The sequence below is a fragment of the Colletotrichum tamarilloi genome (genome assembly GCF_030869305.1).
Source record: "Colletotrichum tamarilloi strain Tom-12 chromosome Unknown Scaffold_53.1, whole genome shotgun sequence".
Classification (NCBI taxonomy): Eukaryota; Fungi; Ascomycota; class Sordariomycetes; order Glomerellales; family Glomerellaceae; genus Colletotrichum; species Colletotrichum tamarilloi.
In genome coordinates, this window is record NW_026849436.1 from 12,317 (window position 1) to 33,186 (window position 20,870).

The 20,870-nt window shown below is 53.6% G+C and overlaps 8 protein-coding genes across 8 annotated transcripts; 4 read left to right on the forward strand and 4 right to left on the reverse strand.

Annotated features, from left to right (window-relative positions):
- Positions 1-1,992: 1,992 nt before the first annotated feature.
- CTAM01_10811 (uncharacterized protein) lies at positions 1,993-2,292 on the reverse strand (the record flags this gene model as incomplete). The annotated part of the gene is made up of 1 exon (XM_060526823.1): positions 1,993-2,292. One exon carries the CDS (start codon positions 2,290-2,292, stop codon positions 1,993-1,995), a length of 300 nt encoding a protein of 99 aa, XP_060378471.1.
- An 859-nt stretch (positions 2,293-3,151) lies between these two features.
- On the reverse strand, positions 3,152-5,460 carry CTAM01_10812 (uncharacterized protein; the record flags this gene model as incomplete). The annotated part of the gene is made up of 4 exons (XM_060526824.1): positions 3,152-4,619; positions 4,670-5,034; positions 5,088-5,163; positions 5,219-5,460. The coding sequence occupies 4 exons, from the start codon at positions 5,458-5,460 to the stop codon at positions 3,152-3,154; spliced, it is 2,151 nt and encodes a 716-aa protein (XP_060378472.1).
- Positions 5,461-6,657: 1,197 nt separating this feature from the next.
- Positions 6,658-7,324, forward strand: CTAM01_10813 (uncharacterized protein; the record flags this gene model as incomplete). Its single annotated transcript, XM_060526825.1, has 3 exons — positions 6,658-6,786; positions 6,843-7,198; positions 7,252-7,324. The coding sequence occupies 3 exons, from the start codon at positions 6,658-6,660 to the stop codon at positions 7,322-7,324; spliced, it is 558 nt and encodes a 185-aa protein (XP_060378473.1).
- A 67-nt stretch (positions 7,325-7,391) lies between these two features.
- Positions 7,392-7,817, reverse strand: CTAM01_10814 (uncharacterized protein; the record flags this gene model as incomplete). Its single annotated transcript, XM_060526826.1, has 1 exon — positions 7,392-7,817. The coding sequence occupies one exon, from the start codon at positions 7,815-7,817 to the stop codon at positions 7,392-7,394; it is 426 nt and encodes a 141-aa protein (XP_060378474.1).
- A 1,301-nt stretch (positions 7,818-9,118) lies between these two features.
- Positions 9,119-10,756, reverse strand: CTAM01_10815 (major facilitator superfamily transporter; the record flags this gene model as incomplete). The annotated part of the gene is made up of 1 exon (XM_060526827.1): positions 9,119-10,756. One exon carries the CDS (start codon positions 10,754-10,756, stop codon positions 9,119-9,121), a length of 1,638 nt encoding a protein of 545 aa, XP_060378475.1.
- Positions 10,757-11,898: 1,142 nt separating this feature from the next.
- Positions 11,899-13,141, forward strand: CTAM01_10816 (SNARE-complex protein Syntaxin-18; the record flags this gene model as incomplete). The annotated part of the gene is made up of 3 exons (XM_060526828.1): positions 11,899-12,015; positions 12,082-12,809; positions 12,901-13,141. 3 exons carry the CDS (start codon positions 11,899-11,901, stop codon positions 13,139-13,141), a joined length of 1,086 nt encoding a protein of 361 aa, XP_060378476.1.
- Positions 13,142-14,317: 1,176 nt separating this feature from the next.
- Positions 14,318-15,019, forward strand: CTAM01_10817 (uncharacterized protein; the record flags this gene model as incomplete). The annotated part of the gene is made up of 1 exon (XM_060526829.1): positions 14,318-15,019. One exon carries the CDS (start codon positions 14,318-14,320, stop codon positions 15,017-15,019), a length of 702 nt encoding a protein of 233 aa, XP_060378477.1.
- Positions 15,020-15,643: 624 nt separating this feature from the next.
- On the forward strand, positions 15,644-17,352 carry CTAM01_10818 (aminotransferase class I and II; the record flags this gene model as incomplete). Its single annotated transcript, XM_060526830.1, has 3 exons — positions 15,644-15,874; positions 15,959-16,018; positions 16,282-17,352. 3 exons carry the CDS (start codon positions 15,644-15,646, stop codon positions 17,350-17,352), a joined length of 1,362 nt encoding a protein of 453 aa, XP_060378478.1.
- Between the last annotated feature and the right edge of the window lie 3,518 nt (positions 17,353-20,870).

The window sequence follows — 20,870 nt, forward strand, 5'->3', positions numbered from 1 at the left end:
ATCCTTGATGTTTGATGTTGCTTCTCGGTCGTGGGTTAGCTGCTTAGAAAAACAGAGAGTAGGACCGATCCGAAGTACCTATTTCAAATCGAGACTGGCTGGCGAGCAGAAACAACAATCGGCCATTCGAGATGTTGGCCGGAGTTGCAACCGCCGCGACTGAATAGTTTGTGGGAACGGGGTGGTTGCTGTAGTTTCCCTCGGTGTTCCTCAGTTAAGGTACTCTCGCGGCCCTATGCCTCTTGTTGCAAGTTTGACTGATTCCTTCTTTCTCATTCCCTGACAACGATACTTGTCGCGAAGTACAGTCCGTCTAGTGGAAAGCAATGCGAGTACCTGAGATTGTCGGGAAGGCGCACCTCAGACTTAAAGAGAAGGGGCAACCATGACGTTGGAAGAGGAAAGAACCACTTTCTCCAGGTCTTCCTTCCCGTCTCCTTTCCCAATCTGGAGTCCCTCAAGTTCCTCAATTCCAGTGTTTCCCCAATGCTTCCTCCTCCATTCATCTATTTTGCACTTGCACCATTATTCGCCATCTCATCGCATGCTCCTCGAAATCAAAGTATCCGAGTGCGCACCAATTGATAAAACATCGATTCATACAAATACCATTCCGAGTATCTTCACGCCTGCTGGACTCGGCCAAGGCTAGTGCATTCGCTAACTTGACCGCGGCGTCCACGGGTGCCCTCCCCCGCCGTCACCGCTCCAGAAGACAGGACGCTATTATTTCGCAATGTGACACATTCCCAACCGCACGCACCGTTCGCATTCCTTCCGTCTCCAGATCTGGGCGTCTCGCGGGGGAAACGGGAACGGGAGCGAGGGAATGGAAAGGATCAAATGGCACACGCGCCGTAACAGAGCAGAGGAAACGCACCCAGACGCTGCCTGTCAAATTTCCAACCGTCAGTGTCATTGCCACTAATCTAGACCAACCACCTAATTACCTACAACCATCTTTCAGTTCGCCTGCAGTCAGCCGCATCATCAGTCGGTCGAGGCTGTGTCAGTTCCGATACGTACCCACCGATGGTGCCCTCACCGGTCCAGTTCCCCTTCCTCGCAGGGACAGGCTAGTCTGCGGTCCCCGCCACGGCGCCCCTTCTCTGGGCATCTGAAATCCCCTCATTTTCCTCAACTCAAGCGCGATATAGAAAGATAGACGTGCAATGTTTCAGCAGCACCCCATACGCGTGTGGGAAACAGATTCGTCTAGGGGTACGGCAGGCAACAAAAAACAAAAAGCGGCTGGATTGGTTACGACCTCGCAGCATTACAAGACGTACGGTTGGCTTCGTCACCGCTTTGTGTTTTTCGCACTCTCAGCCTCCCAGGACCATCAGATTAGTGTGTGAGGGTGTTATGTTGATGTTTCTGAAGATGGGATAAGACTGTCAGGAACCCGAAACTCTCCTCAGGCTTATTTCGCCTGTCGCCCCATGGCCTTATTTGACACCAATGCAACACGCAGGCACGAGGGAAACCAATGTAGTGCACGCACATACTCAAAACCCAAAGAGTCTACAGGGGAAGCATTCGAGGGCTAGCGACGCAGAGCACGAGCTTTCCATGCTTTGGCCTGTTGTCTTTCAAGCCGGTGCTCTGCAACGTCCAGACGAAGTGCGAGATCCTCGTTACAGATCTGCTAGGGCGAGGAGAACCACCTATGCCAGGTTCACATGTTCACTGGGCGGGACACAGGCCCTGGGCAGATCTGATGGCCGTAACACGGGTAGAAGAGTAATCGTTTACTCATAGGACTGCCGCATCCAGACTCCCAAAGCTTTTCGGACCAGATCGTGTGTGTTGTCGTCGGGCGCCCAGATCCATCCACGGCTCCAGCGGAAAAGATGCCCGGGGTTCCCAACCAATCCCTTTGAGGATGGGGGACTGTCGACAATGGCCAGCCATGGCCCACCGAGAGTAGTCCGAGTCTCCTGCTCCTTTGGGTTACTGTTGACGTCTTCTTAACACCATTGTCCAGATCCTTCATCGGGGGAACCGGGAACGGTGTAGTGCCCCAGTGCACGAGTTACGATTGAAGCGAATGTTTCTCGTTCTGACTCTCGTACCGACGACTTGGAAAATAGAAAATGCGAAGAAGACGACGTGGAAAAAGCAATATCTGAAATCCATCATTGGTGGGCGACACAATCTTCGAACCGGGATCCACGATCTCTGTCCGGACAGAAATCGCGGGGTGACGGGAGAAACAATGGAGACTCCACTCGCTTGCGCCGGTCCGTCCAAAATCCAGGACACCAACATACAGCCCCAATGGACCGGCATTGCGCCCAAGTCTTAGTTGACCTGCCCGACTTGTCGACCATATCGTCGCAAACAACAGCAGAAGCTGATACCAAGTTACCGACCTTGCCGACTTTGCCTTACCTAAGGTACTGACGGGAATCAAGACCACGGCACCAATCCAAAGCCGGAGCCGGACTTGTGTGCTCCGCCACGCTCTGAGGGTCCTGATGACTGCTCTCCTTTCACATTTACGAAAAGAACTACAGCTTGCCTGCATTTCTGTAGGTAGTACGGTCCAGTAGCTTATCCCATCGGCCCCTTAGAACTGTCGATTCCTCCTAAAACTCAAGGTTCCGGCCGGACCCCTTAGACCTCCCGTCGAGGCCCGCCGCTAAACAAACATCTGTCGTGCGCCCGCATTGCACGACTTGGTCTTGTCTTTGTCTGAACTCTCCAATGGCTTTTTAAGACAAATACTCATCACATCTCAAGCCTGTAGGTTCTGGCATCTGCTCGCGCATGCATCGAAGAAGGTATGAAATAGGGGAGATGACGAAAGAAGAATCTATTTTCTCCGCAGCTTCTTCTTTGGATTCCATGTTGTGTCCTTTCCTACTCTATAGGTTGAGGGAACGCCAACCTAGTTATATTAACCTAGAGATACACGAACATGCTAGTATACTCAGTCAGGTATGCTGGAGGTTGCTCTCCATCCTCGGGCACACGGAGATCAGTACGGCCAATGACTTCCTCGAATTTGCTACTTGTCAACTTTTCCCTCACACTGCCATTACTAAAATACCGAGGATATCCTTTCGTTTCGTAGCCTACAGTCAAACAAAAATCCTACTCCTCCTCCAACACACATCCCACTGAGCTCGTCGTCGCATGTGTCTTCTTACAGCACCAGCAAATCACCATTGCTCCCCTGCGCTGGTTGCACCACCTGCTGCGGGGCGTGCTGATTCACCACATACCCCGTCTCGTAACCCCCAGTCTCACCAAACACGTCTCCCTGGTCGATCCTCATGGCCGCCATCTGCTGCGGTCCGATACTGTTAAAGTACGCGTCCGCGTCGTTGACCGCCTGCGCCATTTCGCCGTTGGCCGCCGCCGGGTCGTTGGCGATGTGCTGGCCGTGCATGTTATAATCCTGGGCCTGTCCGCCCATGCCGAGCATACTCAAGCTCTTCTGGTTTTCGATGGACGTCGGGAGGAGGTGCTTTTGCAGCGCCGGCGAGTCCGTCAGCTTCTTGGGCCGCGCTGAGCGGAAGACGGTCTGCACCGGCTTCAGGTACACCGTAGCGAGCGTGCCGACGTTGAGGCACATCTCTTCGAGTGTGGCCGGGTCGAGGCGCTCGGATTCGGCCGTGATGGGCGGCTTCTCGCCCATGACGATCTGCTTGGCTGCGGCCATGTCTGTCGATAGGAGTCGCCAGTACATGTACGCTCTGTCGCGAAGATCCGGGTTATCCGTCTCTTCCGTCGCCCACTTGAGGACGCGAGGCACCAGCTCTTGACCCTTGGTTGGTCTCTGGATAAAGAGCTTGACGGTCGCCGTGAGCAGTGCCAGTTGCACTTCTACCGGCTCCTCGGCGAACGAGTACAAAAAGTCTTCCAGGAGTGCCTCGCTGTTCTCTATTCTGTCCGCGTACTGTCCAATGACCCAAACCATTGCAGCCTTTGCTTCCGGCTCGTCGAGAGAGTCGAGGTGCTCGCAGAGAGTGCCGATGATGGACTCGTACTGGTTCGGATACTTGCGGAAGATGTTTCTAATAACGACCGTGGCCTCCTGTACAATATACGTGATCTTGGTCGCAACCAGTTCGAGGAGCAGGTTGATACACTGCCGCGCTGCCGGCTCGATCTTGATAGCCAGTTTGCCTATCGCTCGCACTGCCTTGCGAACGAAGTGAACGTCGATTTCCGTCGCGTACTCTCTAAGTTCGGTGAGGACCTCATCGATGTTGTTTTCGTTGGCGAGCATGAAGATGAGCTCGAGCTTCGTGACCTTGACGTAGATGGGGTCGTTATACTTGCAGAAGAAGACGCGAATGTCGTTGCGCAAGACTTCAGGTCGACGCTGCAAGATCAAGAGAGCGTTTCGTAGAGCGAGGTACTGTACTTCTGGGCCCTTGGCAAGGAGCGTCACCAGGGGAGGAGATAGCTTTTTGCACAGGATTGCGATCTGTCTCTGGTCCGAGATGTAGTTCATGAGATACAGAACGACACGGATGCAGGTGAGCACGACGGCTGAGTTTGAATGTGAAAGACGCGGCGATATGCGCTCGGCAAGAAGCAAGGCTTCCCCTGACTCCTGAGGCACATATGACATGAGTGCCTCGAGGATATATGTTTGACCCCATCTGCCATGATTGTCAGCAACAGCCTTTGCAAAGCGATTGATAGTACCCACTCTGAGCAGTCGGGAAGGATAGCCACCATCTTGGAGGCATTGCTGTAGTCGATGGTAAGTTTGATGGCGTCACTACGCTCCCAAATGTCCATCAACGATGCTAGCGCACTGGCCACTACGGTAGGGTTGTCATCTCTGAGAAGCGTGTTGAGCCTGTCGATTAGATCTGAACCCTCGATCATGCGCCTATCGTGGTCATATAGCTTTGCGACGCAGAAGGCGGCCGTCTTCCTCACGTATGGATCCGCGTCCTTCAACATGTGCTTGACCAAAGGAACAGTCGCCTCGACGAATTCCCGGACATGTATGTAAGACATCGTTCGCAGGGCCAACGCTCTGACCAGCGGATTGTGATCTTCCATATCCTGGGGCGACGTTAATCAACTGACTTCTCAGGAAGTCAAGGGGCCGCGCTCACCTGCTCCAGGACAGGAATAGCCTGGACGGCAATTTCTGGTCGCATCCTTGCGTAATTGACCAGGAACAAGAAGCACCTAAATGGTTCGTCAACACCTGAATATTCCGTGGGGAGCTATCGGGAGGTAGTACATCTTCTTGATCTCGAGACTCTGGATATGCATGCAGCCGATGATGTCGGGGAATAGCGCGACCATATCATTGTTGCTCATGGTCATGTTGGCGACGATCTTCTTCAGCGCAATCTTCTTGCTCGCATAGTTCTTGTCCTTCTTGCCGCCGCTGTTGAGTTCCAGCCGCAATTCTGCGACTTTGCCCTTGGAGGTTATTAGTTTATTGACGTAAGTCGGCGGGGGCACGTAGGCCATAAACATGGCGGGCGACACATAGGACGACAGCATCCAAGGTAGAAAACGTGAGGTGAGGTGAAGACGATTGCGCCAGCAACATATGATGAGAGGGGAAGCTGAAGCTCGAGACCGGAAGGCACAGCAAGGCTGGTGGTATTGGGGACGGCGGGGCAGACAGTAGTAGGAATAAGTCCCAGATAACAAGCTCAGCTTGTCTCAGACAAATATCGAAGGATTTTGGTACAGAATTCGCGAAGGACGTTGTCCAACGGCAAGACATGTATGCGCAACGAAATTAGGAGAGACAAGAACGAATTCTTACCCTGGCAAACAACTTGGAGTCTCCTCCACCCTGTGCGCTCGACATGATGGCGGCTTTCTCCTGGTATCAGACACAGCGGTCGGTGTGGTGGCGCGTAAGGCGATTCTCAGGCAGGATCCCTCCGTACGGGTGTCCCGACAAGCTCTCTGCCGGTTCTCGATCGCGTCGTGGTGGGCGATAACACCCTAGGACCCCTCACGCCCAGCTGCGCGATGTATGTCGACTTTGGCTTCCCTGTACTAGGGCCAAGCCACTCGATCGGAACGGGGTCGCAAAAGTTGGCGGGAAGACGCAGTGCTTCCTTGACTTGTCTTGGATAGTGGGAGGGGTGCAGAGGCAGAAGGGATGTCACATGCGTCGTTGGTGCCGGGGGGTTGCGGCCAATCGAAGAGGCCTCTGCTTGATCAACGTGTCGTTGAGCTGAAATGCCGGACAACCTTCTTTTTGTCTCTACACCAGCTGCTGTGGCCGATGTCTATCGTGGGCGATTTGGGAGGATTCGCTTTGCTCGATGCGACGGTACGGGGTGCGGTCGGCTATCGTTTGTTTCTCGCGGGCAATCCGGGGATGCGATTTCCAGTTGTTTAAGGGGAAGTTCAACGTTGGATTCCCAAAGCTCCCGCCGTTCCGCAGTGGAGTGCGACAGGTCCGAAACTGGGCCTTATCGGTCAGCCGATAAAGAATAAGCGCAGCCGCTGCCCGTCAATGGAACTGCGTGGGGTGCGCGTCGGATTGTGTTTCCAGGGTTTAGCCGGCCCTTTTTGTGGAGAACTGCTTCCCAACGACAGCCCGTCATCGCGGGAACTGTTTGGCAGCTTTCGTCTCAACACCTGCATTCGAATCCTTTAAGCTTCCGACCGCGCGCTCGACTAACGAAGCTCGACATACATACTCCGATCATGGCTTTGGTCAATGGCGATATCCCGCGATGGGTGGCAGACCTACAGTCTCCCCCTGCTGCTAAGTCCAAGGTCCCCGGCATCTCCGATCCCCCAGGCTACCCGTCGCAGACCTCGTCCGGCTCCAAGGTAAGCTCACAGCGGCCCGCCTCAAGCAATCATCGGAAGCTAAGTTGTGTCTGTAGAAGCAGAAGGACCAGAAGGCTATCCAGCCGCGCAAGCAACAGACACCCGAGGAGATGGATACTCTGAAAGTCAAGAAGGCGTGGGAGGTGGCGCTCGCCCCCGTCAAGAACCTGCCAATGACGGCAATCATGATGTATATGTCCGGCAACTCGCTCCAGATCTTCAGCATCATGATGGTCTTCATGGCTTTCAAAAATCCTCTGATGGGTCTCACCGCGGTGAACCAGGCATTCGAGAGGTTCGAGTCAGAAACAAACAAGGCCAAGATGCTGCAGGTCAAGCTGGCATACGTCGCTATGCAATTCGTGGCCCTAGCGCTGGCGGTTTGGAAGGTTAACTCGATGGGATTGCTGCCGTATGTATTCATTCACAGGTTTGGTCACAATGGCATTGCTAACGCGGGAGTAGGACAACGAGGTCAGATTGGTTGGCTTGGGAAGCTCGAAGAGAGGCTTTGGAGTCCTCGGTCCCCGCTTTATAGACGACAAAATGATATCCAGTACCACATTACCGCAAACCAATTTTCTGTCCCTATCCTCGTTTATGCATCATTGTACACTGCCATACCAGACGATGCTACTGCTAGTCGCAGGCTCATATACCCAGACGCTGTCGTTTTCTCCACCGGTCGGTATTTCATCAGAGTTTCGAGCAGGCATTTCGACTTCGCCTATTGCATTGTAAGGCTGATCAGCCATATCGTCATAGTACCAACGCTGCGATGGGTCATGTACAGATGAATCGAACGTCATGCTGAAAGAATCCAGCCTAGCCTGCTGGGCTTCCTTTCCCCTAGGCCATGGACGATCTACAGCAACCATATTCGTTCGGTTCTTTCTCTTTTTGAACGAAAGACAATTCGATTGATGTGGATCATTTACGATGCTCGTTTCTGGTCTAGAGACGCCATGCCTCTTGGCCTGGTGATGGGCTGGGTTGGGATATTCTTGGGCCACCTGGGTCTGCTGCTTCATCGATGCCGATCCTCCTTTGGAGGTGGGCTTATTCGACTTGGTCTAGACAAAACTCAGCTTCTGACCGAGGCACTACTGAATGGACTAACTCACTTGCTGGTGCATTGTAGTGACGGGAATCGTTTGTTGATCTTGGTATGAAATAGAGTGTTTGATCTGCGGTCTTGATTCTCTTCTCAGGACCGTCAACGGCGCCTATGGTCCTTATACCACATCGGGCAGCGGCGCATGCTCATACAGGAAGTACGGACTCTGATGCCAAGTCGCTAACCTATTCGCCTCCTAGTGTTGGCCAGCGACACAAACAACTTTGTCAGTCAGCATGAGCTGGTAGTTCCGCTCGTAGAGTCTACATCTCTCTTGGAGCTTGTCATCGTATCCAAGCGCCCTAGCCGAACAGAGAGATCTCTGTATAATCTACGTGGTACGCAACTCACGGCAATTCTCCCATCCCACGGCAGTACGTGTACTCGGTACTCCATACGATACTCTGTACGATGTTATGGCCAGGAATTACCTCAAAAGAGGGGTTTCCGAGACCACGCCTACAAAGAAGTCGAGGCTATGGAACGAAAGGGATGCTGTAAGCATGAACTCTGAGCTCGGAGTTTGCTCCTATCTCAACCCGAAGCTGGGCCCGATGGTCTTGCTTCCACAACAGCCACGACATACCAGACCGTTAGCGATGCCGGATGCGGTCCGGCAACGCAGCTATTCCAACGTTCAAGACCTAGCAGCCCATCGAAGTCTAGAGTCAAGCGAAACAGCGAGCCACTTAGCGGCTCTTAAAGCTTCTGAGACATGGCTAACAGCCTCCAAGGGATGGATGACATAGTAGCAGCGTATGCGTGTTTTTTTATCTTATTGGGCGAGCGCATGCACAAGACAGTGAGACAAAACAAACTTACGCTTACCTGAGCTAGGTCGACTCTATTTTGCTGTTATGTCTTGACCGCGTTTGCCTGACCCTGGCGAGGGTGGTTCGCAAAGAAAACACAAGTCTGGTCCAAGCTTGTGAGCCTCTATCGATAGCAGATGATCCCCCAGGTTCAACTTTGAGTTATTCCTGGATATCACGTTTTCAAAAACATCTAGAGTGTCGATCATTCTCTGACATGGCTGGATCATGTGGCACCGGAAGTCGGTGATAATTATAGAAAACCACAATTCCAGGAGAGACGAACTTGAACCCGCTCCTGGACCTGAAACTAGAACTGAGATGTTTTGATATTATTACCCAACGCCCAAAAGGCCAGTCTCTTTTACAATGGCCGAAAGGCTGTATCCAACTTCAAACCAAATCATGACGCCTCTTCCCTCATCCGCCTCGCATTCCTCCACACGGGACCCTTCCTCGCTATCAAAAACATCATCGGGCTCAAGACAGCACACAAGGCAGCCAGGAACGTAAACGCCCACCCCCTCCCCATCCCACGAATCATGTACTCAATCACCGCCGTCCCAACAGCGCCCATGGCGCACCGCACCAGGTTATTCGCCGCCGTCGCCGTCGCAGGCGCGTTCGGGAAAAGGTCCACAATGAGCGTATTCATGACGCTAAACGACCCCGTAATCGTGAGCCCGATTACACCCTGCAGCACCAACGGTGCCGCGACGCCGCCGACCTCGTAATGCAGCACCCACCCGTAAGCCGTCAGCGCCGCGAGCCCGACGGCGACGGCCGGGTAAACGGGCTGCAGGCGGGCCCTTTCGATGGGGAATTTCAGGAGGTCGTCGCCCCGGCGGCGGTCGATTGCGAAGCCGATTTTGGAGGCGATTCGGCGGTAGTTCCAGTCGAGGACGTAGCCCTGGCCGAGGCTGGCGACGACGCAGCCCGCGCCGTAGGGGAGGTAGCAGAGGCCGAGCTCGAGGTCGTTGAAGTGGTAGATTTCGCGGAAGAGGGTGCCGAGAGTGGCAGCTACGCAGATGAAGGCTACGTAGAGGAGGCTGTTGTAGGCGAGGACGAGGGCCATTTCTTTTTCGAAAATGATTTTGACGGAGCGGATTGGGTTCGGGAAGCGGAGTTTGCGGTGAGGGTGTGCTGGTATGGATTCGGTCTGAGAAAGAGCGCCGGTATCCTGGTGTCTACGGTTACGGCGGCGGCGGCGGATGAGGTCGATTAGGGGCCGGTTCCACGACTGAGCCGGGACGGAGCCGTTGCCCACGACGCCGCGACAGGTCTCTGGGACGAAGAGGGCGTACGGGACAAGCCAAAGGCTGATGAGCACGACGCAAAACCAAAAGATGGACGCCCAGCCGAAATACTGCGTCAAGACGCCCCCCAAGACGGGGCCGATGGTGGGGCCGATATTGATGCCCGCGCCGACGATGCCCATATACTTGCCCCGCTCCGAGCTGACCGAGATATCAGCCACCATGGCGAACCCTAGCGCAATGGCGCCGCTACTCCCGCCGCTCTGCAGCATGCGGAGGACGAGGAGGGCAGCGTAGTCGCGCTGCAGGGCGAGTCCGACGCAGGCGACTAGGTAAATGCTGAAGGCGACGAGAAAGGCCGGGCGGCGGCCGGCCATGTCGCCGAAATCGCCAAAGAGCGTCGGGGATATAGCCTGGAGGATCATGTAGGAGGTGACGGTGAGGTTGATGAGGGCGACAGAGACGTGGAGGTCGTCTGCGATGGGGGCCAGGACCGGGTAGTAGATGTTTGCGGACATGGGCGGGACGAAGCAGGCGACGGAGGCCATGAAGGCTACCCAGCGCTTTGTGGAGGGGGAGAAGACGCTGTAGGCTGGGCCGCTGGGCTGGCTGGTGAGGTTTTCGGGGTCGTCTTGATCGTGGACCGGGTTGGGGTCTTCGGTCGAGGAGACTTCATTATGTGATTTCTCGTTGGCGAGTTCTGGGTCGCTTGGTGACGAGGCCTGGATGATGGACGGACTCGGAGATGTTGTGTCTAGGCCTGTTTGATTCCTTTCCAAGTCCATTTGGCCTATGTGGTTCAACTCATCTTGTCCCATACTTATCAAGACGGCATCTCCGTATCAAGCAAAGATACAGAGAGATGACAAGGCGGGAGAAGAACGGAGATTGAAGCTTGGCTGCCGTTGCCGTCTCCAGACACTTGCTTGACAGCGCTTCACGATACTCTTTTGTGATATAGCAAAGACTATAAATTGAAGTAATATTAAACCGGAGAAGATGAGCAAGTAAACTTCACAAAAATGGATGATCTTGCTTGCCTATGTAGATTTTGCAAGTAGTCCATATCCGTAAGCGGGACCATCTTGCCGCCCTGCCGCATACCTACCCAGCTTTACAACAATGATGTTATTTCCGCTACCAGATCGGCCTCCACCACTCGGCCTCTGACCGACCGCGATTAACATACAGCTTTTATGATTCGCCCGGGCCGGGCCATACCTCCACAAAAGCCCGCCCGTTTTGGGCAGCTGGTGCCGTCCAGCATTGACCGAGGCGGCTTCTGGGACGTGTCTATCGGTGCGGTATCGGGCGAGATGATCGCAGCCAAAAAAAGATCCGTTGGTGTTCCTCGACAAATGGCACTAAAAGATTCATCATTGCGCCTTTAGTTAGGTGGTGGAGGGCAATAGCTAGAGACGCTTGACTCTAGCATGTATTGGGTTCACTCCGAGATCGGACAGCCTCACTTCAAATGTCCAGCCCTTTTCTAGAATCCCGTTCTCAAATATGGTCCTTTTTTCAACGAGGATGTCGAAAGTGGTTGATGGACGTCACAATTGGCGTCTTTTGCAAGCTTCGGTCTCGTTGTTGTGGAGGGGTTGGCTCGTGCGCCCTGCCGACGCCCTTGCCGACCTGCCGATGCAGCCCCGAACTCTGACTGTTAATCCGCTTAGCTAATCCGTCCAAAAAACAGCCACACCAGCCCCCAGTCCGAGGGGACAAATGTGGCTAGTGAGACCTGAGAACCCAAGCCACGTCATTGGAGAACAGCTTTCCAGATCTCCAGCTGGTAGCGAGGATGTGACCACAGGATTGAACGACGTGATGTTACGGATTCCGGTGCTCCTCAACACCACGTAATTGCTTCCAGATTGAAACGTTCCCTTCTCCCAGCCGCACGGCAAAGTGCGATAGGTTCCCCAAAATGGACATTACACCAGCATTCAACGACCTCCTGCGGAAGCGCAATGCGCCCACCGTCACCGAAAAGAAGCTCAGTCTCGAAGCAATTGACGGCTTCCTCAAGGAGGCTTACAGAATAGTCAGTCTCTACCAAACCACCTCTCTGTTTCTGAGAACTGTATGCCTCTGACACCTTGACATCCAGAACTCCCACATTACAAACCTCCACAACGAACTCAAAGATGTCCGACAAGCCTACCTTTCAACAGCGCAACCGCGCAAAACACACATCCACGCCGCCGCCGCCACCCAACAACGTCACCTAACAGACCGCGACCGCGAAGAAGTGGATGCAAACGCAAAGCAAATGCTCCGCGAGCTCAACGCGAGCATCACAGCCCTCAACGAAGCAGAGCTCCTCCGCCGCGAAACCGAAACGGCCGTCATCCGCAAAAAGTACGCCAGCAGGCTCGGTGCCCTCGGCGCCTGGGCTGCAGCGAGTGACAATGACAGCGGCAGCAGCAAGGGCAAGACGGCAGAGCACGCGGCGGCCGAGGCCCGTGCCAGGACGATTGAGCAGCACCGCGACGAGGTGATTCAGAGTCTGAGGTTGGGACTGCAGCGGTGCGGGAGGACGCAGCAGGATATGATGGAGGTGAGGCTCACGAGGGAGATGGAGAAGAATAGGAGTGTTTTGGCGAAGGCGGGCGGCGGCGGGGCGATGCCCGAGTTGGGCGGGTTTTATGAGTCCATGGCGAAGAGTGCTGCTGCCAACAAGGGGGCGACGGGCAAGGCTGGTCTGCCGCCCGGGGACGAGGGTGCGTCGTCATCGTATGACCCGCGAGAGGGCCTTACGGATGAACAGATCCAGATGTTTGAGAAAGGGAATCAGGATATGCTGCAGCATTACAACAGCACGCTGGACAAAGTCAGGTATGTTTTCGATGCCTCGGCATTTTTTCACTACAAGTCGCCCAAAGATTCGTTCGGAATGCATCGCTAACCACTTGGTGCCTATGAATAGGACGGCGGAGAAATCGCTACTTGAGATTGCAGAGCTGCAGACGTTACTGGTGGGCAACTTGGCGACGCAGTCTGCGCATATTGAGCAACTCGTGGCGGACTCGGAAAACATTACGGCGGACGTGGGCGGTGGTAACAAGCAGCTGAAGAAGGCGACGCAGCGACCGAGCGCGGCGAGGTATACCTTTTTCGCGTCGGCGGGGTTGTGCACGTTTTTGATTCTTTGGGACTTGATTATCTAGTTGTGAGGCCGGGAGCATTGGGTTGAATAGAAGCTTGGCTGGGAGTTTGCCCAGTTTGGCGATACAATACTATGAGAACCATTGTCTTGGCTGTACTACGCACCACATATCGTGGTCTGCCAAATTTCACCTCTGATTTTCAGTCTTGTAGAGTTGTGCACTTTTGACTTATTGAGGTAGCATTTTGAGTAGGTATTCCATGGCTTGAATCACAGGACGATATTTCTATGGTGGGAGGTTGGGCTGACAGACATGTGAAAGTTTATAGATAGCAGCGTCACATGCCGGGTCGTCAAAAAGCCTGGACCAAGTGCAGGTGACCTTTTAGTTGCAAGCCATGTAAATCCAGCGAACGAGAAAATGAGAGGACTGATGCCTTGGTCTTCGGGCGCTAGGAGCATTTGATAATCTGATCTGCCTTGCCTACATTATCTAGCACCTTACGCAAGCAAACTACAGGTTCGCTTTATCACAGTGAAGAAGCGTTGTCGCGGTGTGTTCTCCGGGACGGCTTGTACGGAGCTGGGATGCCGGGGGAGCTTCGGCGAGTGTCTGGGCAAGCTTGCGGCAGGCGAGCTTCTGATTGGCGCTGCTAACGATATTGAACATGCGAAACGGTTCTCGGTACCTGCGGTGTTTTGGAAGGGGGGAAGCGTTGCAATACCGAGGAGTGGTCTCATCTTTGCGGTTATACTGGAAGTTGCCGAGCTCTAAATTTGTGCTGTCCGTAAAACCCTCGTAGTGTAGGTATTGATCCCAAGTCAAGGCGTGAATCTCCAAATAGGTGGTGTAAGATGAAGGAAGATGAATGTGCGTCTGTTAAGCTGCAGTCCGTTATACAGACAAGATGAGATGATCTCGTTACTTTGGTCTGAAGTGGCTCGGCAATGCACTCCATCCGATATCAACGGTTCAGAAGGAATCCAAGAAGATAAACCGGGATGAACTTCAATCTGTACTACGGAGTACACTACGAGACTAAGCAAACGTCGAGTCGCGATGACAATCTGGCAGCAAATGGGAGAGTTTGGAGAGTCATGGGGTTGAGCCCGAGACCTCGGCCCGCCCTCCACGGGTGACCTCACAAGCGCAATTGGGAAAGGTTGGGGCAAATGGGGAAGCAGCGGGGAGCCGACAGCTAGAGGATAAGAAGAAGGCGCGCTCCTTCCCCCGCCGATGCACAAGACACTGAAGGGAAGGTACTGCCACTGCTGCTGCTGCCAAACCTGGAAACAACGAAACGAAATCCCCGACCATTGCCCGACACTTCGCCGATTTCTTCACTTTCGGTATCTTTTCTCTTTGCCTCATCATCCCGGGAACTTGCAAGACATCGCATCCAATTGCCCAGCTGCCCAGAAAAACACAGAATCAATCTATTTCTGCAGACAAATCCGCCTATCCGCACCCGATTCGAGCAAGGCGTTACGAAATACCTTCCTCGACCTGACTATCCTGCCCGCACCTGGTGGATCCCATTTGATACAACTTTGCCCCAAAACCCAACCTTGGACGTGTCACAGTGGTACTTTTTCTCCGTCACCAGGTTCCATTCAAACTCGATTGTTTGCTGTTTCTCGAGTTTCTTCTGCCACCTTTTCAGGCCTCAGACAGCCAGAATTTCCGAACCACAAAAACTACGCCCTCCGATCGTCCGAGCCAAAACATCACTATCTTAGCCCTTTCATCCAGGATTCCACTACTCCTCCGTACCCAACCAACCCCCCGTATCCAAGCCGTTGCTCTGCCGTACAGTGTAGCCTGCGCCCTGCATCTGTACATACCTACCTAGTGTCTGTATTCTGCAGCCCGCCCGTCCGCTGCAACCACATCAACCTTTCTGTACGTTTCTGCAACTCCCGGAGCGCCGCGCTGTGAGGACGAGACACCCGGCCAGACCCAAGCGTTGCTGTACGGAGAACGGTGCCTTAGTTAACACGTCCAGGTCTTTCCGGGATAGCTTAGCTCCCGCGCCAACCAAGCCCCCCGTCTTTCATCCCCCAGGTAAGCAGTTGCAGCCCGTTTGTCCCTCACCTCAGCAACATGTCATCTTGCGGCTTGCCCTGTTCCTTGACGTCCTAGACGTTTCCCGCCCTAGCTGGAAGTCCCCCCCGTCTATGGAGGCGCATGTCCGCTTCCCCCCTTCCCCTTCCCCGTCCAACCTCGAAGCGTCGGGTGACACGGTGACCCCTCCGGGAGCCCGGGCAGAAGGGGCACCTCTCACCCCAAGGTCCCATGGAAGGTCCCAAAACACCCCGACCACACCGGTGACCCAGCTCCCATTCTCACTGCCCACCTGGGTCAGGTACGGAGTACTTGGGTCACCTCAGAGACTCAGACGCCTGGACAAACGGTTGGCGCCTGTAATCGCAAAGCTTCCCATTCGCCCGTCTAAATCGTACCACTATTTGATGCCATAATAATAACCACCCCCAGACAGACCCTTCCTCCCCCCCCGCCTCTGACTCGTTCCCCCTTCTCACGAAAGCTCCGACGCTGAAAATGCCCGGTGATTCCTCCTCTTCTTCATCAGCTTCGGCCTCTTCCTCTTCTTCCTCTTCTCCCCAGAACAACTCTACTCTTTCGAGAATACGCAACATCGCATCACACATCATGGCGCCCGTTTCAACCACAAACTTCCCCGCCAGCACGGTGCCGCAAGCTCCTGAGGATCCCCTCTTTGGCTTGATGGCCGCCTACAGGGCAGACCAGAGCAAGGACAAGGTCGATTTGGTGGGGTGAACCCTTGATTCATCAAGCAGCAGCAGCAGCTAGCTGTCTTGATGCTGTTCTGAGCTCTTTTGCTAACCAGACCAGGGAATTGGAGCTTACCGCGATGACAATGCGAAGCCTTGGGTTCTCCCCGTCGTCAAGAAGGTGCGTCATCATTCTCTTTTTTTGATTTCCCCCCTTCACCTTGTTGTGTGAATGCCCTCCGGAGACGGACCCTGCTTGCGGCCCCTCCGGCTCCAGCAAGGCAAAGCCCGGCTGCGTCACGCATCGGCGGCACAACAGCTGATGTGCAGCATCATCCTATTTTTGATGAGCTTTCCCCTCATCGCATCCCACTTCCTCCACTTTTGGCCTGCCCCTTACAAGTTACCCACCCCCGCTAACCCCGCCATGATGCAACTTTACAGGCCGACGAGATCCTCCGCAACGATCCCGAACTCAACCACGAATATGCTCCCATCGCCGGTATCCCCCAGTTCACCGGCAAGGCCAACGAGCTGATGCTCGGCGCCGACTCGCCCGCCATCCGTGAGAAGCGCACCTCCTCCGTCCAGACGATTTCCGGCACCGGTGCCGTCCATCTCGGCGCACTCTTCCTTGCAAAGTTCTACAAGGGCAACCGCACAGTCTACATCTCCAACCCAACATGGGCCAACCACAACCAGATCTTTGGCAATGTCGGCTTGCCTATTGCCCAGTACCCCTACTTCTCCAAGGAGACAAAGGGCCTTGACTTTGAGGGCCTTAAGTCTACCCTGTCTTCCGCTCCCGAGCGCTCAATCATCCTTCTTCACGCATGCGCCCACAACCCCACCGGTGTTGACCCGACACAAGAGCAGTGGAAGGAGATTGCTGCCCTGATGCTCCAGAAGAACCACTTCCCCTTCTTCGACTGCGCTTACCAGGGCTTCGCCTCCGGCAACCTTGCCCAGGATGCCTGGGCTGTGCGCTACTTCATCGAACAGGGCTTCGAGCTCCTCATCGCCCAGAGTTTCGCAAAGAACTTTGGCCTCTACGGCGAGCGCGCTGGCTGCTTCCACTTCGTCACCGCCCCGGCCTCCGACGCCGCCGAGACCACAAAACGTATCGCCTCCCAGCTCGCCATCCTTCAGCGCTCCGAGATTTCAAACCCTCCCTTGTACGGCGCCCGCGTCGCAGCCACCGTGCTCAACGACCCCGCGCTCTTCGCCGAGTGGGAGGACAACCTGCGCACCATGTCAGGCCGCATCATCGAGATGCGCAAGGTCCTGCGCGCCAAGCTCGAGGAGCTCGGTACCCCCGGCACCTGGAACCACATCACCGACCAGATCGGCATGTTCAGCTTCACCGGCCTGTCAGAGACGCAGGTGCTGAAGCTGCGCGAGGACGCCCACGTGTACATGACCAAGAACGGCCGCATCAGCATGGCTGGTCTCAACACGAGGAATGTCGAGTACTTTGCCAAGGCGGTCGACAAGGTTGTTCGTGAGACGAAATGAGATTGCGATTTCTTATCACGTTTTGTATGAAAGTAAATGGGTATACACGGGGACCGGATATGTCCCCACGCAATGGTGTGGCCAAACCGCTGGCAGGAAGTGGAAAGAGGGAAAGAAAAAAATCCTTAGATTTCCTAGCACTGGAGTAATGACCATCGCCTCTTGTTCATGATGCATATTGCTATACTCTATTACTTATTTGATGAATTGTGTGATCTGCGAGACTACTGTCATCGTCTACATAAATCTATCTGTGACTACAATTGAGAAGTGGTCAGTATGTTGAGGGCTACCAACCTGAGGCTGAGCACCGATACCTGTCAATCGGAACTAAGTCATCCGGAACGTCCATGACTTCCCTGTATTAGATCTATTCAAGACCAACTTGGGGATGAAGGAAATATCAGAAGGTAAGGTGAGACGAGGTGAAGCAGAGCTCTTTTCCTTTCTTACCCTGCTCCTCCTTCCTCGTCTTCTCTGCTTGCCCTTTCATCCTCCTTATCTCTCAGTCTCCAATCTATCTTTTACCATGATCGTCTTTCTCTCATGAATCCGTTATCTCTTGTCTCTCGTTTTAGATCATCTCTACCTCTAATTTTATTTTACCTCTATTTTGTTTCCTCCATTATCCCCATCATTGAACTTCCTTCATGTCTCGTCATTTCTTTCCGATCACCCCTGTCTTTGAATTTCCACCATTCATGGCACTGGGTTTCCATCATCTCTATCTTCGAGTTTCTATTATCTATATCACTGAGTTATGTTTTCATCATCTCCGTCGTTCAGTCTATCATTTACGCTACTGAACTTCCATCATCTCTAAGAATGATGACCCTCTCCATCGCTCTAACGCATCCAGGAGATTTTTTGAGATGTTGACAAAGCACGGCGCCACAAACTCCGACTCGAATAGTAACAGCGATGACCCTAACCTTGACCATGAGCACCCCCGCCAGAAGTCTTGCTATAACAAGGAGGACGACGATAGTAGTGAAAATGGTGGCGAAGATAGTAAGACTGGCGAGACTGGTGAGTCTGGTGGAGAAGATGGTGAGACTAGTGAGGGTAGAGACGTAATGGATGTCGATGAGGCAGTTGGCGACGGTGACGATGCTGGTAAACAGAACAAGCCTGCCCTGTCATCCATTCTCTATCATCTTTATCATTCATTTCCAGCCTCTCATTCTCTCCCTTCTAACCCCTCTTTCTCTCTTTACCTTTTCTATCTCTCTTTTATCCTCCCCTCTCCCCTCGTCGTAAGCACTCACAAATACGATGACGCAAGCTAGTATTAGCTAGGCCCTAGTCTTAACCCACGCCGTTACCCAAAGGTTCATTGGACCTGCATCGGGACTCAACATCCAAAGGCCGCTACCTATCGACATCAGTAGGTTGAATTTGACTTGTCCAACAAGAGACAGGCAGGTGCCGCGCTGCGGTAGAACCAAACGTCTCGATCGAAGCTCTCGTCGCAGCTATTGTGGATCGTGAAGATGGGGTCTGTGGAGGATCGCTTTATATACGCTAGTACTCGAAGTTCTCTTGACCCGATGCCAGCACTCACTCTTCGAAAGTCACTATCAATATCAGTAGCTTGGATTTGACATCTTCAGCAAGCGGCGGGTGGGCGCCGCACTGCTGTAGAGCCAAATATCTTGATAGAAATTCTCGTCATGGCTACTGTAGCTGTGAAGATGGGGTCCGTGGATCATCGCTTTATTGACGATAGTGCTTGAGATGCTATGGACCAGCGCCGCACTCGATATTTCGGAGATCACTATCGATCTCCGTGGCCTGAGTTTAACATCTTTAACAAGAGGTTATCGGGCGCCGGTGCCGCTGAGGAGTGGAACGTTTCAATAAAGCCTCTCGTCGCAGCCATTATGGTTGTAAAGACAGGGTTGGTGGAGTGTTGCTTTATAGGTACTTCAAAAGAGGCCGTGAGAGTGGGTTGCAGGCTTCACTTTGACATTCTCCTGAGGTTGAGGTATTGTGATTGCGTGTTGTAAAGAACGAGGTTTGTGAGAGGTTGCCTTGCGGTCCTTGACCATGGTCGTCGTCGTCAGTCGTTGTGGTGTTAACAGACGCCTAGGAGGCAAAACACCCCTCACTACCATAGCATATTGAAGGTTCCGGCACGAACTTCCGCTCCAAACAGCTTGCTTTCCCTAGCAATTAAGCTTATCCCAAGCCCGCCGGTATCAAGTAGGTCGGGTTCTCAGTCCATGCCTCCCTTCTGCAATTCTCATCGGATATCGAAATCGTTCGGATGGCAGGGCGCTCGAGCCGGGAGTACTCGGGTTGACGTAAAGAATCATGTATCGGACTGGGTCTTCTTCCTCCTCTTTCCCCACTTTGAAGCTTTCACCTAGCCAAGCCAGATAGCCAAGCAACAAGCAGAAAAAACGAAGTCCAAGATCCCTTCGGAGTTCAAGAGATCAAAAAAAGCAGAAGCTGGGAGAGGGACGAAATCCAGGGACGACGTCCCGATTATCTAGTCCCGATCCCTCGTGGCAATCGGCCCTTCTTTCTGAGCTTTACGGTTAACGGGCGTACCCCACCACCCTTATCCCCCCGGTCTCCCGCGATGCCGGTAGAGGGATTGGGGGGAGGGGCAGAGTGTGGTCTTTTGTTTTACCGCCTTGCCCTGCTGCTGCTAGGATTCAAAAACCCATTGTGGAAGTGTTTGTGAGTTGTTTTGTGGGGGAGATGGAGTATGTCGAGGACCTTTGTTTGTCCTCTATTCGGTTTGGACGGAGGACTTCTTGTCCGCGTGATGTCCCGTCTGGCTTCTTACCAGGGGCTCATTGCTGGATGCAAAGGATGGAAAAGACTTAATACAAAATAGCCTGCTAAGTCTCCTGTGATCGGGCGTACACTAAGAACGTGATAACACCAGTCATATCCTGCGATCTCGAGCTCATTCAGGATGGTTGACAGCATCCGGCTCTAATCCAATGAACTGCCGTTGACGGTTCCCCGCAAAGCCTCACCCTTCCTCCGGGTCAAGATCGACGTCGTGGCTCAAGGGTAATTCCTAGGGCACGGGGGAATTGGAGAAGAGGTTGTCACCCCGCCGCATCCTCTCTAGTATTTGATATTTACCCGGCTAGGTCGACCATGGAATCTTGCATCCTCGCGTTCCAATAGCTTCGACACTCCGATTCGCCGCTGACACGCGGGTTCCGTCTCCAAGTCCGAGGAGGCCAGTCGGTACTCGGTATGGATTAGAATGGTACTGTAATATGTAGAGTGGGGGGTATTGCATGACTCCCAAGTTGTCAACCGCAACGTTGGGATGAACATGAACAATGGGGTCGGACCCGATGCAATGACAAGTGAGGACAGTGTGTGGTGGGCAGAATTTTGAATACACAAGGCGTAGGAACTTCGCCAATTGCATTGAAATAAATGAACACACAGACAAACGCTTGCCCGGCCGGCGGGAGAGGTAAGCACGACTTCCAACCCCAAGAACATGCGGTGACACGACAGGTCGATTCCTCTTATGCAGGAAG